The sequence below is a fragment of the Nuphar pumila genome, chromosome 13 (genome assembly GCF_984573655.1).
Source record: "Nuphar pumila chromosome 13, dmNupPumi1.hap1.1, whole genome shotgun sequence".
In the NCBI taxonomy this organism is placed as follows: Eukaryota; Viridiplantae; Streptophyta; class Magnoliopsida; order Nymphaeales; family Nymphaeaceae; genus Nuphar; species Nuphar pumila.
Genome location: NC_143261.1, coordinates 1,229,834 through 1,243,370, shown reverse-complemented (window position 1 = coordinate 1,243,370; position 13,537 = coordinate 1,229,834). Strand labels below are relative to the sequence as shown.

Genomic DNA, 13,537 nt, shown 5'->3' with positions numbered 1-13,537 from the left:
TGTGCTCGTGTCCACCTATAGACTTACGTGCTGTCTCTTTCTCTCTTGCACGTTTACGTACGTACATGCAGGAACTCCAAATGCATGATTGCAAGCTATTGCCCCGCACACGAACTTAGGAAGGTCAAGAGCCTGATGGCCAGAGGCGGAGCTAGGGGGGGGGGGGGGGGGCAGTCCTGCCTCCCGAAACAGTTTAATTTTTATTTATTTATTTTTAAAAGCCCAACCCTGATTCCATATGAAATAGGCTTTTATCCATTTTTTTAGCCCAGCCTTGACTGCAGCAAATAGTTTGATTTGTTCATATGAAATAGATTTTTAATAATAATTGTAGCCATTTTTTACTTTATCTCAAAAAAAAAAATCGAGGGCCCTAACCTCGAACCCCCGACTATCACACCATTTTTTTTTTGCTACACACCTGTTTCCCCCCCCCCCCCCCCCCCCCACACACACACACACCAAATGAATCCTAGCTAGGCCACTGCTGGTGGCGACCCCCCAATGAGGATTGGCGTAGTGGGGTATGGCTCCACCCATTAGATGGGTGATCAAGATTCCATTTTCGAATGTTGGCTTCAATCTCTTTTAATATGTATAAGCATGTCCATTTTATAACGTACACAGTCAAATATGGCAGGAGATCTGGAAAAGCTTGATATTTTCAAAATATCACCTGTTTTGCAAATATCATTTTTATTTGGATATTATCATGGTATTAACATGATATCTATAGCTTTTATATTAATCTGTTACTTATATGTTTTTATATATTTACATATATTTATAAATTAAATATATCAATATTTTTCTTTCCCTTAAGGGTAAGTTTGGAAGCAAGAAAAATCCTCATAGGAAAAAAAAATTGCCTATAAGGAGTTTTGATATGATAAGTTTAAAAAAAAAATTACGTTTGTTTGTATGTAGCATGAGAAAAACAGGCTGAAAAGGTACGAGAAAAAAATTCGGCTTGTTGTTTGTGTATGAAAAAAAAATCTCCTATATCAAGTGCTAATAAATGGCAGTTTTTCTCCTAAAATATTGCTAACCAAATAATATATGTAAAAATAAAATTTTGGTGGCTGCATGCAATAATGGAACTTTGGCTTTTGTCACGTGTTGTGCCTTGGCGAGTGAGTGCAGAGCATAATAGGTTTGGTCCAAAACGTCCAAATCCACAAGCCGGATTCCGGTCAGGGCTAAGTTGTAAACCCAATGGAATGTCATCTGACCCGTCCAACTCAACCCACTCAGAACCTGGCTCAATAAGACCTGGGCCTAGCTAGCCCGAGCCCAATAACAGTTGGGTCTAGCTTCACTTCTTTTGCACATATGCCATTTTACAGTATTCTCCACCATTTTGTCGTAGGACATGCATATATTTGCCACCCATACGTTTGCCACCCAAAGAAAAGCATCACAAAAAACTCCATCACCCATCATCAAAAAATGCACCCCACCAATCAAGTGAAAAGAAAAAATGGCAAAAAAAAATCCAATTCATTTGAGTTATACAAACTTAAACAATTACAAAAGTTTAATATCCATAGTCTTAGCATTACAATCATAATTTATCAGAAGTATTTGTTTTTATAAATCAAGTAATTATAAAACCATGGCATTAAGCTTCCTTGCATTTTGTAAACAAAGAACTTTGTTGCTTTGGCTAAACACTTGAAGAGATGACCTCAGTTTCTTCGTCCAAATGATGACTTAGGTTTCTTGTGACATCATCATCTCTGGTTCAAACTGATCAGCATTTTGAGTTTTGATCAAGAATAAAGATAACAACCAATCACCACCACCATCGACAACCGGCTCCCTATAAAGAATAATGTCCATCTTCTATACTTATATATGTTCATATACGGTGAAGTCATTATACACTGCAAATGGGTTGGATACGGATCAAATCTTTCTTGATCCAAATTTGAATCAGAATTTCATGCACTTGAAGTCTAAAGCTGATAAAGATCCAACAATTTCGGATTGGATGCAGATCTGAACTATATGTACTGGTAAGAGTCTATTCAAAACAGGCTATCGTAATCTGATTGGGTATTGATCAGAATTTGAATTATATCTGACATGGAATACTGATCTGATTAAGTGAATCCAAGCGTGATCAAAATGTACATTTGGATCTTGAAAGATTTGAATACGGAAAATAATATGCCCAATTCAGGTGGGACATTCAATCAAATCCGATCCGTTTGCACCTGATGACAGGTTTTTATTTTAATATAAAAGGGCAGTTCCGGATCCGGTGCGGACCACTCACCAGTCACGAAGACTGTTGTTGCGGTTGCTGACTTGTAGAACGAAGGCCGGCGTTGGTGAGACGACGTTTTCTGGATGAGATCTGGGCGTCAAGTCCAAGCTCCGTCAAACACGCCGCTGGTAATTGTTATCTCGGACACCCACCGCCTCCGTATTTGTAGATGTGATGATTAAAATGCCCATTTTCAGGGATGGGAAGATTCACACCAGAAACTCAGAAAAACGACAGTTGAAAGACGACACAATGTGAGCTTTGACTTTCACACAATGTCACAAGTCATGCCCCTGGGAAGCAAAACTTAAAGTGCATCTTCCTCTTTTAAAATAAATAAAATAAAATAAAATGCACACTTTCAACTCTAAAGTAGGAATGACAGTGGACGGAGGCGGAGGCGGAGGCGGAGGCGGAGGCGGAGGCAGGAGACAAGTACTTCACCCCTAACTCCGTTTTGCCTTCCCTTCTCGCATTTGTTTCTGCACGGATTTTGAATTTAACTTTCATCTTATGTTCGTATCCTTCTGATCCAAACGGGGTGAGGTAGATCAGGATTTTGTTTTCTTGATCCTTTTTGTCGTTGCCGCCTTCCATAATTAAAAGAAGAAGAAGAGAGAAATAGGAGCTCATGCGGCTCATTAAAAGAAGAAGAAGAAGAAAATTTGAATGTTAGGGTTAAGAATATATATATATATATATATATAAAAGAGTTTAATAATAATTTCTTTAACATGAAATGAGAACGAAAGAGGATGGGAGAAAGAGTAAGTCTATTGATGCTTCTATCCTCGCACAGGTTTTGATTTTAACCTCCATCCCCGGTCCAATGGGACGAGGCAGAGTGAGGCCCCATTTACCCCCAGTCCACTGTCATCCTTAGACTAAAGACTCTAAACCAACAAGGGAAATTGCAGTCATTTTAATTTGTTTAAATTAACAATGTATTAATCAAGAAATATGTCCTTTTTGTCATAAGCAAAAAAAATGATGTCCGTGTCATTTTTTGTTCGATTCAATTTCATATCCAACTTAAAATTTTGATCCTAATATGAAAATAATCCAATTGAACATATCCGAATGTAGGTTCGAATTTTACTTAACATGTTGGATTCAAATTACATGTAAACTGATTATGTCCAACATTTTTTTTAGCAAATTCAACTATATAAGGCATGGTGAACTTACTAGCAATCAACTGTTGGATGGGGTATTTTTTTATAAAAAAATATATATATAATTTTTGGATGCTTGAGTATTTATGTAGATTATGAGTCATTAAGTTTAAAGCATTAAAAAAATTTGTTTATACATTATAATATGATGATTCAAGAGCTTATCCTCACAAGGCACCATCACATCCGTATGATTATATTTAAGAGAAAAGAACAAAAAAAAATTATAAAAAATCATAGTTCACACAATAGTTCTCACATTCTAATGACTTATTACACACAAAAAAAAAATCTATAAAAATCACAGTTCACACTGGTCAGAAGTGGACAACTTAAGGCACGGTGGTCGTGGGGCTTCAACCGGGGTTTTCTTAGCTTCGGCTTGGGTTTCTCATCGTCAAAAAAAAAAAAAAGTGAGAAAATAATGTGGTGTTTTTGTTAATCGCATGAAATTGAGGGTCGTTTGTTACTTTTGTTTTTCTTTTGCTTAAAAAAAGCGCACGACAATCCTTTATTTTTAGTTTAAAGTTTTCAAGCATGGTCCATCTAATTTTATTTAGGCCAGAAAAACCTCAACAATTATAGAAAATAATAGTAAATAAATAAATAAGATGGGCTGTACACGTTAAAAGCAGGGCGAACAGCTAAAAGGCCTTAATAAATTGCTTGTCCAAACCAAATCTTTTTGTATACGCATTTTTTTTTTCTTTCCTTCAAATTGCAACAAAGAGGAAGAGAGGGAATTGAATTCCCCAAATTGAGGTAGAGAGAAGGAAGGATTCAGGGGTTGTCCGCATACCATTTGGTGGGTTTTGGGAGTCTCGTGATCCACGGCTTGAAAGACCCTCAGGACACCAGAGAAATTCGTCCCACAAGTTTAAAGGCAACGAAGGAGGATAAAAATACAAAAGGAAGAGAGAGAGAGAGACCCAAAAAGGGGAGAGAGAAGAAAAAGAAATTAAGGGAAGCCACAGATATTCCTTCTTAGATCTCTCTCTCTCTCTCTGGTATTGCCTTTGGCAGTCCTTCCAGGTAAGGATTTTATTTCTTGATATCCTGATTTGTATCGTGCTTTTTCTTTTTTGTTTCGAAGGATTCTGAATGTGGGTCTTGTTATGAGGAAATATTTTTCTTGATCTCGGTTGTCCGTTCTTATGGGGTTTAATTCCTTATTTTGTTGATTTTCGATTGAGGTGAGGGTGTTTTTTTTTTCTTCTTTTTTCACGTTTTATTTAACGTTGGGGAATGTCGGTGGGTAGTTTGCTTATCGTCAGCTGGTTTTCACATTGTTGGCGATCTTTTCCGTAGATGGTGGTTTCATATCATGTGAGAAAAAGGGGTTGTGGGGGCAAAAGTTCTCTGTTTGACTTCGTGGGATGGTAATTGTAAGAGCATTTGCCAGAAGATGTTTGGTGATTTTGGATGTTGGAATTGTTTGTGCATCTGCGCATCGAAATCTTTGCTTCGGGGATCCTGTAATCCGATGGTTGTTGCTCGATCTGGAAGTTTTGAATTCGTTTTGATGGTATTTATATCGATCAATCGATGTAGGAGAATCGCCATCTGAATTTGGTACGAAATGGTTCTCATTTTTTTTCCCGCGGAAGAAGATGGTACTCAATTGCCAAGTTCCGGATCCGATGTTTACAGTTGTAGATGGATTCTCATGCTTGAATTGGTGTTAATTTTCCTACATCTATTTGACGATTGAAGCACTCTTCTGGTGTCTGTTGACATCATTTGGGTTCTTTGATTATTTATGGTACATTTACGATGTTCTGCAAGGAATTCTGATCTTGGGCACTTAGAATTGGAGTTCACCAAAACCAACGATCTTGGTTGGCCAATGAACTGAAGTGGAGCTGGTTTTATGAACGACGATATTGTGATCTTGGGGTTGAATTATGTGGGCTAATCAAGTTTTGGCTCATTCGATCTCTTTAAGGGTTGTTAGGTTCCTGACGTTGAGATTGTGATATTGACTTTATTCAATGTGCAAAGTTGCATGGTTATTCACTGTGTAGAGCTCCCTTTTGGTCTTTTCTTTTTTCCTGGAAGGTTGCATAGGATTAGGTTTGATGTGTTTGTCCTTAAACTGTTTCTGAGAGGAACTCATGTTGATAACCTTCTCCATCTGTTATTTTCTCTAATGTGTTTGCCTTTGTAAGATAGACTGTAAAGTTTTCATCCAGAAATGTCGTGTATTTAACCATGCTTTGTGGTTTTTATTTAATAGGTATGCCCACTTGAGCTTTTGTTGAGACATATCAGTTGATTTTGAGGGGTTTGCACTCGAAGAATACTATTGTAGTGAATCTTCAAGGAAAATGAAAAAGGCCTTTGATCAAACCGTTAGGGACCTGTAAGTGATTACTTTTTAATATGTTTTCTTTGTCTGCTACTGAAGAAATGAGCTAATTAGGTGTCATGAATACATAATTATTACCCTGTTTTTCTGTCTTGCAGTAAGAGAGAGGTTAACAAAAAGGTCTTGAAAGTCCCTGGAATTGAGCAGAAAGTGCGTAATTAATTTCATTTGCCATCCAATTCACTGTTTGTGTGATTGTTTTTTTCCATTAATTTTATGTAGCATTTTTATTGTGCCTCCTGGATGACTGGCACTGCATAAGTTTGTAATGGCTGGAGTTCTTGCATGTTGACCAGCACTTTGTCTGCTTGCATTGTCAAACTTTGTGCTGTATGCAAGTGGAACGAGCCCTTTTAGCCTTTTTCTTTTTATGGCAGGTTCTTGATGCAACTAGCAATGAGCCTTGGGGTCCTCATGGATCACATTTGGCAGATATAGCACAGGCTACCAGGAACTTGTGAGTTTTTTTACTGTCCATCTCGTGTCTGAGCACTTTCTTGGTCTGCCGTGGTCGTTAAATTTATTTTTTTTGCACTTTACACTTTACAGCCATGAGTATCAGATGATCATGTCTGTTCTCTGGAAGAGAGTGAACGACACGGGGAAGAACTGGCGGCATGTCTACAAGGTATGGTGTAATTGTTTGAAGTGGACCATATGATCAAATATGTGCTTTATGCTCTTGTCCATTCACTGAGTGGATATTATTTCTACTGAGTTGCAGGGATTGACTGTTCTTGAATATCTGGTGGCACATGGATCAGAACGAGTTATAGATGAGATACGAGAGCATGCCTACCAAATATCGGTATTTGTTTACTTATTATTATTCAATAACAATGCCCAAATTTAGGTTTCTGCAAAGCATGGTGGTTATGAATGGAGCTCGAATGATGGTTTCTTTTAACATTTGTTATGGCTGATCTCAAATAGTGTTCTTTACCATGTTGCAGACTTTGTCCGATTTTCAGTATATTGATTCTGGTGGAAAAGACCAGGGAAGCAGTGTCAGAAAGAAATCACAGAGTCTTGTTGCCCTTGTGAATGATAAGGAAAGGATACAAGAAGTTAGGCAGAAGGCTCATGCTAACCGGGACAAGTGAGTTTACACTAAGCAATAAGCAGAAATTTTCACATGTACTAATTCCTGTTAGACGTGACAACCTTAGAGGTTCTTTGGTAATTGCCATTGTCTTCCTGTAGGTTCCTTACAGGTGGTGGAATACACAAGTCCAGTTCTTATTCAAGTACTGGAGGGGGTTATGGTGACCGTTCTGATGATGATAGATATGAAAGCCGCTATGGAAGCAGAGATGAAGACCGGAATGCATATGGGAGGGACAGTTACAGGGATGAAGACCGCTATGGAAGAGGTGGTGACTCTTATTCTCGAGATGGGGATCGATATGGTCGAGACTCTGTTGAACGCTACAACAGAGATGGCTATAGAGACGATGATTATAGAGGCCGGAGCAATGATGATTATCAGTATGGATCAAGAAATAGAAGTGTCGATGGTGAAAAGAACCATTCTCATGATGAGGATGACCGTTATTCTTCTAGGTATATGTCCATTTGTCTTGGGATAACTTCTGACATGCTTTGTTGAGAGGTCTGACCAGTATGTAGTTTTAGGCTGTGTTCAACTTCTGTCTATCTGCAACTTCATTTTCTTTCTGATTGTAAATCATGTTGCACCGTTCTGGGTGGTGCTCTAACTCCTCATATATATATGCATTGGCTGTGTTTGGAGGCCTTTTAAGTCTTAATTTTTTTCCTTGTACATGTGTTTTAATGGTGGCCAGAGGGCTTTTTTGTCTTAATTATTTTTTCTTCTTGAGCAATTTGATGTTTAAGGTGTTTATCACGATGCATGGCTTTTGGTGCAGAAGTGGAGGGGAACGGGGTGATGACTATTCTCAGGATGAAAGGTGGTTTAGGGGAAGAGCTGAAACCTGATTTCTTGCTTCTCTTATCTTTCATCTGTTGATGAGCTTATATCCAAACTTATATGACATTTTATATGTTTTTCCTTGTCTTTATCAGGCGATTGGAGCGCAAGCTTTCTTCACAACATAGTGCACCTCCAACATATGAGGAAGCTGTTGCTGATGCTCAAAGCGGTACCCATGATGAAAGGTTTGTGTGGTTATTATATACGTCCTTTTTGAAACTTTCTGGAATTTGTTTACATCTTTTTGAAGCACCCGATGCATGTGAGAAATTATTTAACAGTGTTCTATTTGTGTATTTATTTGTCTAAAGGGATGAAGGAAGTGTAGGAGGTTCTGTGCATAAAGCATCTCAGCTTGGAAATGCAGATCAAAATCAGAGCACTGCTGCTGCTCCTGTGAACAAGGAAGTCGCTGAGTTTGATCCTCGCGGCTCTGTAGCAGGTCAGCAATTGAGTGTAGTTCTTTTATTGGGAGTTAATCAGGATTTCCTTATGTGTCATGATTTCAACTGCATCTCCATGTGGATTTGCATTCTTGGTTTAAGCACAAGTTGCTAACTTATTGCAGTTTTCTCTTTAATTTTAATGATGTATCATGGTGAAGTTCAAATCAATGACTGCAAAGAAAGTTTACGGTAAATGTTTGTTAGACCAACAACTAAATCTTTTATCAATTTAATTAATGAAGTGATTTTGCTGAAGGTGACTGAATTTAAAGTTTTAAACCAAGTGGAAAAGTAATTCTGTTTTGGTTTCTTTTGTGGGTTAGCTTGGGGCCACACGTTTTCGCTAGCTCCAGTCACTTGTTTATGAGTTTACATGTAGGGTGTGTTTGTTTAGCCCCCATGAGGATCATTCTCTCGCACAAACGAGAGAATCTTCTCATATCGCTCCATTATTTTGTGTCTAAAACATGAGAAAATGAGGCATGAGAGTCCATTCCTCTTTTCCTTTGTAATTTCTCATTTGCCATGAGAATCATTCTGTCATCTGTCCCAAGTGATTCTGATTCATATAATTCTATTTGTCATTGAGAAATGGACTCTAAAGTCTAAAGTGGTAGAGCCAAGCGAACGTGCCTGTGACATCTTTTTTTTCTCCTGGTCTGTCGACTCTGTCCTTTATCTTTTGTTTTTCTCCATCTTGTTTTTGTAATTTTCATTTGACTTGCTTTGTCACTTCAAGTTCAGATTACTTCAATTTCAGTTGTTAGATTTCTCATGATATTGTACATGATGGGGACTGTATAATTCTGAGGATGTTTTGGCAGAGGGATGTGAACTGATTGAGATTGGTTTGGATACCAGACTGGCAGAGTGCTGTTTACGTGGATTCAATAAGCCCTTCTGGACTTATCTAGCATGAATGCTTCAAAATGTCCTGTATACCCGTATAGATGCTTGTACTTCTGAGTGCTGGTGCTGAATGCTTCTTTTTGTTGTGACATGTAGATTTATTATATTTTATATGCATTTGTATTTCTATGAATATCTTATACCTTCTACTTTTTATCTTTATATTTTGACCCAGTTCTCCAATTGGAACACGTGTGCATATGCATGTGTGCAGTTTACCTGCTCTTGGTGATTTCTAGTCTCTCATGAATGGTCCCTTCTGAAGTTCTCCTCATGGAACATTTCAAGTAATGTGACTGAGCTGACTATTGTCAAAGCATTTTCTTGGAGGGCCTTTGGGTTGGCACACAGGCCATGTCTAGTTAATCATAACATAATGACACCTAGGCTACCTACCCTGCTTGATTGAACATATTCCTATGTCAGCATAAGAAACCTTTGCATTACGTGGTCTTTGATGATGGGCTTATAATTATTGACTGGGTCATTAGAACAGCAGCTTCTCTCTCTTCAAAAGACTCAAAAATTACATGGATCATCAACTTGGAAGTAAAATGACATTCACTTAGAATTAGTGGAAATGAACTTTTTCTTTAATGATGACATCATGTTATACTTGATTATGATCATTTGTAATCCAACATACAGCTTTTCCTCTTATTTTGATGCAAGCAGTGGTATTTGTTGACCAAAAGCTCCTGGGTTTGCAAACTCATTTGTGCTTCATTTTTACAGCTGCTCCCACTTCTGCTGCAAGTGCAGAAATGGATCTTTTGGGTTCACTGATGGATCCATCTTCACCAAATTCATTGGCAATTACTCCAGTAGCTTCCTCTACTGCTGCAACTTCTGGTGCTGATGCATTTGCAGATCCTGGTTTTGGGACAAGTTTTGTGGCTTCATCATCTGCACCCACTGCATTGAATCAGGTATGGTTGGTTGTTTCTTTGTGTTTTTTGGCTAATTTTATTTGTGTGATGGTAGGAAGCTTGAATTAAAGTTTTTGAGACAGCGGAAGCTTGACTTAGATAATAATGACATCTGTTCTTCCAATGTGAAATATCTCAGAGTGCATGCCTGGAGGTAGTGTTGTTGAATTCCTTTCAAAGCTCATAGCTTATTAAAAAGGATCTATCACCTCTTTTGGGTGTTTGTGCTCTTTTGACAATTTGATCTTCATTGTCAATCACATGGCATTGGTCAAGGCTTGCATTTGAGGCTGTAATGGGTTCGTTCCTAAAAAGGGCTGAGTACTGCCAAAGTCCTAGAGTCGATGCAGATAAAAAGTATTGGAGAAATAGGTTATGCATCTTTGTTCGAGTTAGGCTTGGTGCAACTTGTTAAGCCTTGTCAAATTTCTCAGTGAGACTTTTTTTTCTCTCTACCAAGGTGATATTGTGAAACCTTAATAAACAAAAGAGAAAATATGCAAAATACGTTCCATTTGTCGAGGTGTCGTGATCCCTACTCTGGTGTTGCAATTAGGTATTTATGACCTAAGTTACTACAATGTGGCACTGCTTTCACTGTGAACAAGTTATGTGGCAATGCAATGACTCCCTATTTCATGTTCAGCCCGTGTCAAATTTCATTGGAGGTCTGGAGCTTATTTATCAGAGACCATTGGGTCGTGCTTATGTTAAAACCACCTGGGTTAGGTTGTTCTTTTCCAGATTTTGATTGTGCTATCTATATTTCACTTGTACATGCAGTATTTTGTATTTAGACTTTGTACGCCTTTATTTGACTGGTCATCTATTGCTGAATGGTCTAAACAGCCCAGCGAGGATCTATTTGGGGATTCTCCTTTCAACGTTATATCTTCTCAAGAGACTGTCAGCTCTCAGGCACAGAGTTCTGCACCTACAGCTTCCTTTTCAGCTACCATTACAAGTGAAGGTGCAGAGTCTGTCCATCCTCCTGCAGCTAGGGTGGAAAACATCTCTGATTTTGGTTTTGGAGAGTCGTTTCAATCCCTTACTTACACTCCGAACACTGTTCAACCTCAAGCAATCCCAGAATTCCCACCCACTGAGCAGCCAACACAACCACCTCCACAGCAATATCTGCAATCACAATCGCAGCCACAGCAATATCTGCAATCACAATTGCTGCCACAGCAGCCACCACAACCATATCTACAGCCACTATCACTGCTACAGCAACCATCGCAGCCGTATCTGCAGCCACAGTCACAGCTGCAGCAACCACCACAACCATATTTGCAGTTGCAGCCACAGTCACAGATACCATCACAGCCATCCTTGCAGCCACCTTTACAGCTACCACCACAGCAACAACTGCAGCAATCACATCCATATCTGCAGCCCCAGCCCCAGACACAGGCACAGCCCCAACCCCAGCAGTATTTGCAGCCACAGCAAAGTAGTGATGTCCTGGCAAATCTTCTTCCACAGTCAGCATCAAGGGTCACACCAACCTCACAAACAGCTGGTCCAACAGATATGAATTCTAAATCCCAGACTCAGAAGGATAAATTTGAACCCAAGTCGGCAGTTTGGGCAGATACACTCAGTCGTGGTCTAGTTAATCTTAATATATCTGGATGTGAGTATATCTTTTTTTCACTTTCATTTTTTTTAATACAACTCTGTGACCTCATACTTCAACACATAAAAAGTTACAGCAACACTGAACTTCTTAAAATGGCTCAATTAACCTTATGTCACCAACTCAACGAGTCATCAATTGAAAAAAACATGGTCTTCTCTATACCAGTCCCACTTACTGCTCAATAGTAACAAAATTTCCTGTATCACATTAATTAAAACTGAACCATGTCTCATTTTGCCAATTTCAAATATGTTCCTATTTCAACATATATTATTGTCTAAATTCTCAACTTACCTGTTGAACTAAATTTTTTTCTTGGTTGAGTATGATAATTGACAGTTCTATACTAAGTTGAGCTTTGATCTATATATATTCATGTCCCTAGTACTGTACTATCTAGAAATAAGCCATGGTCGTGACATTTGTTTGTTTGATCTAACCCAACAGATTCATTTGGCATATTTTTATAGCAGAAAATGCACTTTGCCTCGAGTTGTTTTTTTACATCACGTTTTTTTTTTCAATCGCAAAATTCTGGTGCGTTATGGACTGTCAATTTACACATTGCAATTGCACAATCCAAACATGTTTTCTAGTAAACAAGCCATGTATATCATATCCATTTAGCTTTTCTTATTGAAGAAAAAGGTCTTTGATCCACTAAACATTAGAAAAATGTGAAAACTAATGGAGGCTATTCGATAATACAGCACTAACGTGTGTGTATGTGTGGACTAGTAAATTTCAAAATATGGGGTTATGATCACATATTCTCCTAAAATCATAAGTGAAGCTCTGCAAATTGCAGATGCCTCTTTTTCTTTTTCATCTCTCTGTTTTTGTCTTTTATGTTCAAATAATATACATGCACTTACATTACACCTTATGCTTGGTGTCCTTTCAGCAAAAATCAATCCCTTGTCTGACATTGGTATCGACTTTGATTCCATTAATCGGATGGATAAGAGAAAAGAGAAAGAGAAAACCGCTGCTGCACCTTCCACTGTTGCTATGGGTAAGGCAATGGGAGCTGGATCAGGAATTGGTCGGGCTGGTGCAACAGGTTTGGCTCCTCCAAACCCCATTATGGGCGCAGGCATGGGCATGGTCATGGGCATGGGCATGGGCATGGGCATGGGTGCAGGAATGGGAATGGGAAGTGGTGTTGGAATGGGTGCTTATGGTCCTGGCATGAATCAACCCATGGGCATGACCCCGAGCATGGGTATGGTCCCAGGAATGGGCATGGGCGCAGGGGCACAGGTTCGACCTGGTGTTGGAATGCCACCCTCTGCTCCGGGCATGGCAGGTTACAATCCGATGATGGGGATGGGTGGTTATAACCCTCAGAATCCATATGGTGGCTATAGGTAAAGTTCTTTCATAATGAAAAGAAGGGAGAGCGAGAAAGAATGGTGGGAACAAGCTCAATGCAGATGTTAGTTTTGGCACATGGAACATGATAAAATTGGTGGTCGCACACCTTTCTAGTCTGATTGCTGTGGTGGTATGTGTAATTTTTTAATACATTGCTGTTGGCCGTGTTTTTTGTTTCAATCAACCATTCTTGTCATGAGCTTGGTATATGTTCAGCCTGAGACTGTCTCCTGCATCTTCCTTTTCTTTGCATTGTGGTGTCTTTTTTTCTTGTTTATCTTCTTTTAGTTTGTTCTTTTGTTGTGGGGAAGGTGCTTTTAGATGCTAGGGAGTCATTGCTGAGTGTATTACTTATCTGAGCTTTGTCTTCTATGATATATATATATATATATAGGATGCCCAATAAAAGAAATAAGAAAATAAAAATTTGATTGGTTTATGCTTGATAATGGTGGACAGAGA

At 38.7% G+C, this 13,537-nt stretch overlaps 1 protein-coding gene across 1 annotated transcript; it reads left to right on the top strand.

The window, feature by feature from the left end:
• The first annotated feature begins 4,166 nt into the window (after window positions 1-4,166).
• LOC149817449 (clathrin interactor EPSIN 2-like) lies at window positions 4,167-13,271 on the top strand. The gene is made up of 14 exons (XM_089984567.1): window positions 4,167-4,479; window positions 5,684-5,809; window positions 5,914-5,965; window positions 6,193-6,272; window positions 6,365-6,443; window positions 6,540-6,623; window positions 6,769-6,914; window positions 7,019-7,378; window positions 7,705-7,746; window positions 7,862-7,954; window positions 8,081-8,211; window positions 9,860-10,053; window positions 10,903-11,692; window positions 12,603-13,271. Exons 2-14 carry the CDS (start codon window positions 5,775-5,777, stop codon window positions 13,070-13,072), a joined length of 2,556 nt encoding a protein of 851 aa, XP_089840693.1. The 5' UTR covers window positions 4,167-4,479; window positions 5,684-5,774; the 3' UTR covers window positions 13,073-13,271.
• Window positions 13,272-13,537: the final 266 nt, after the last annotated feature.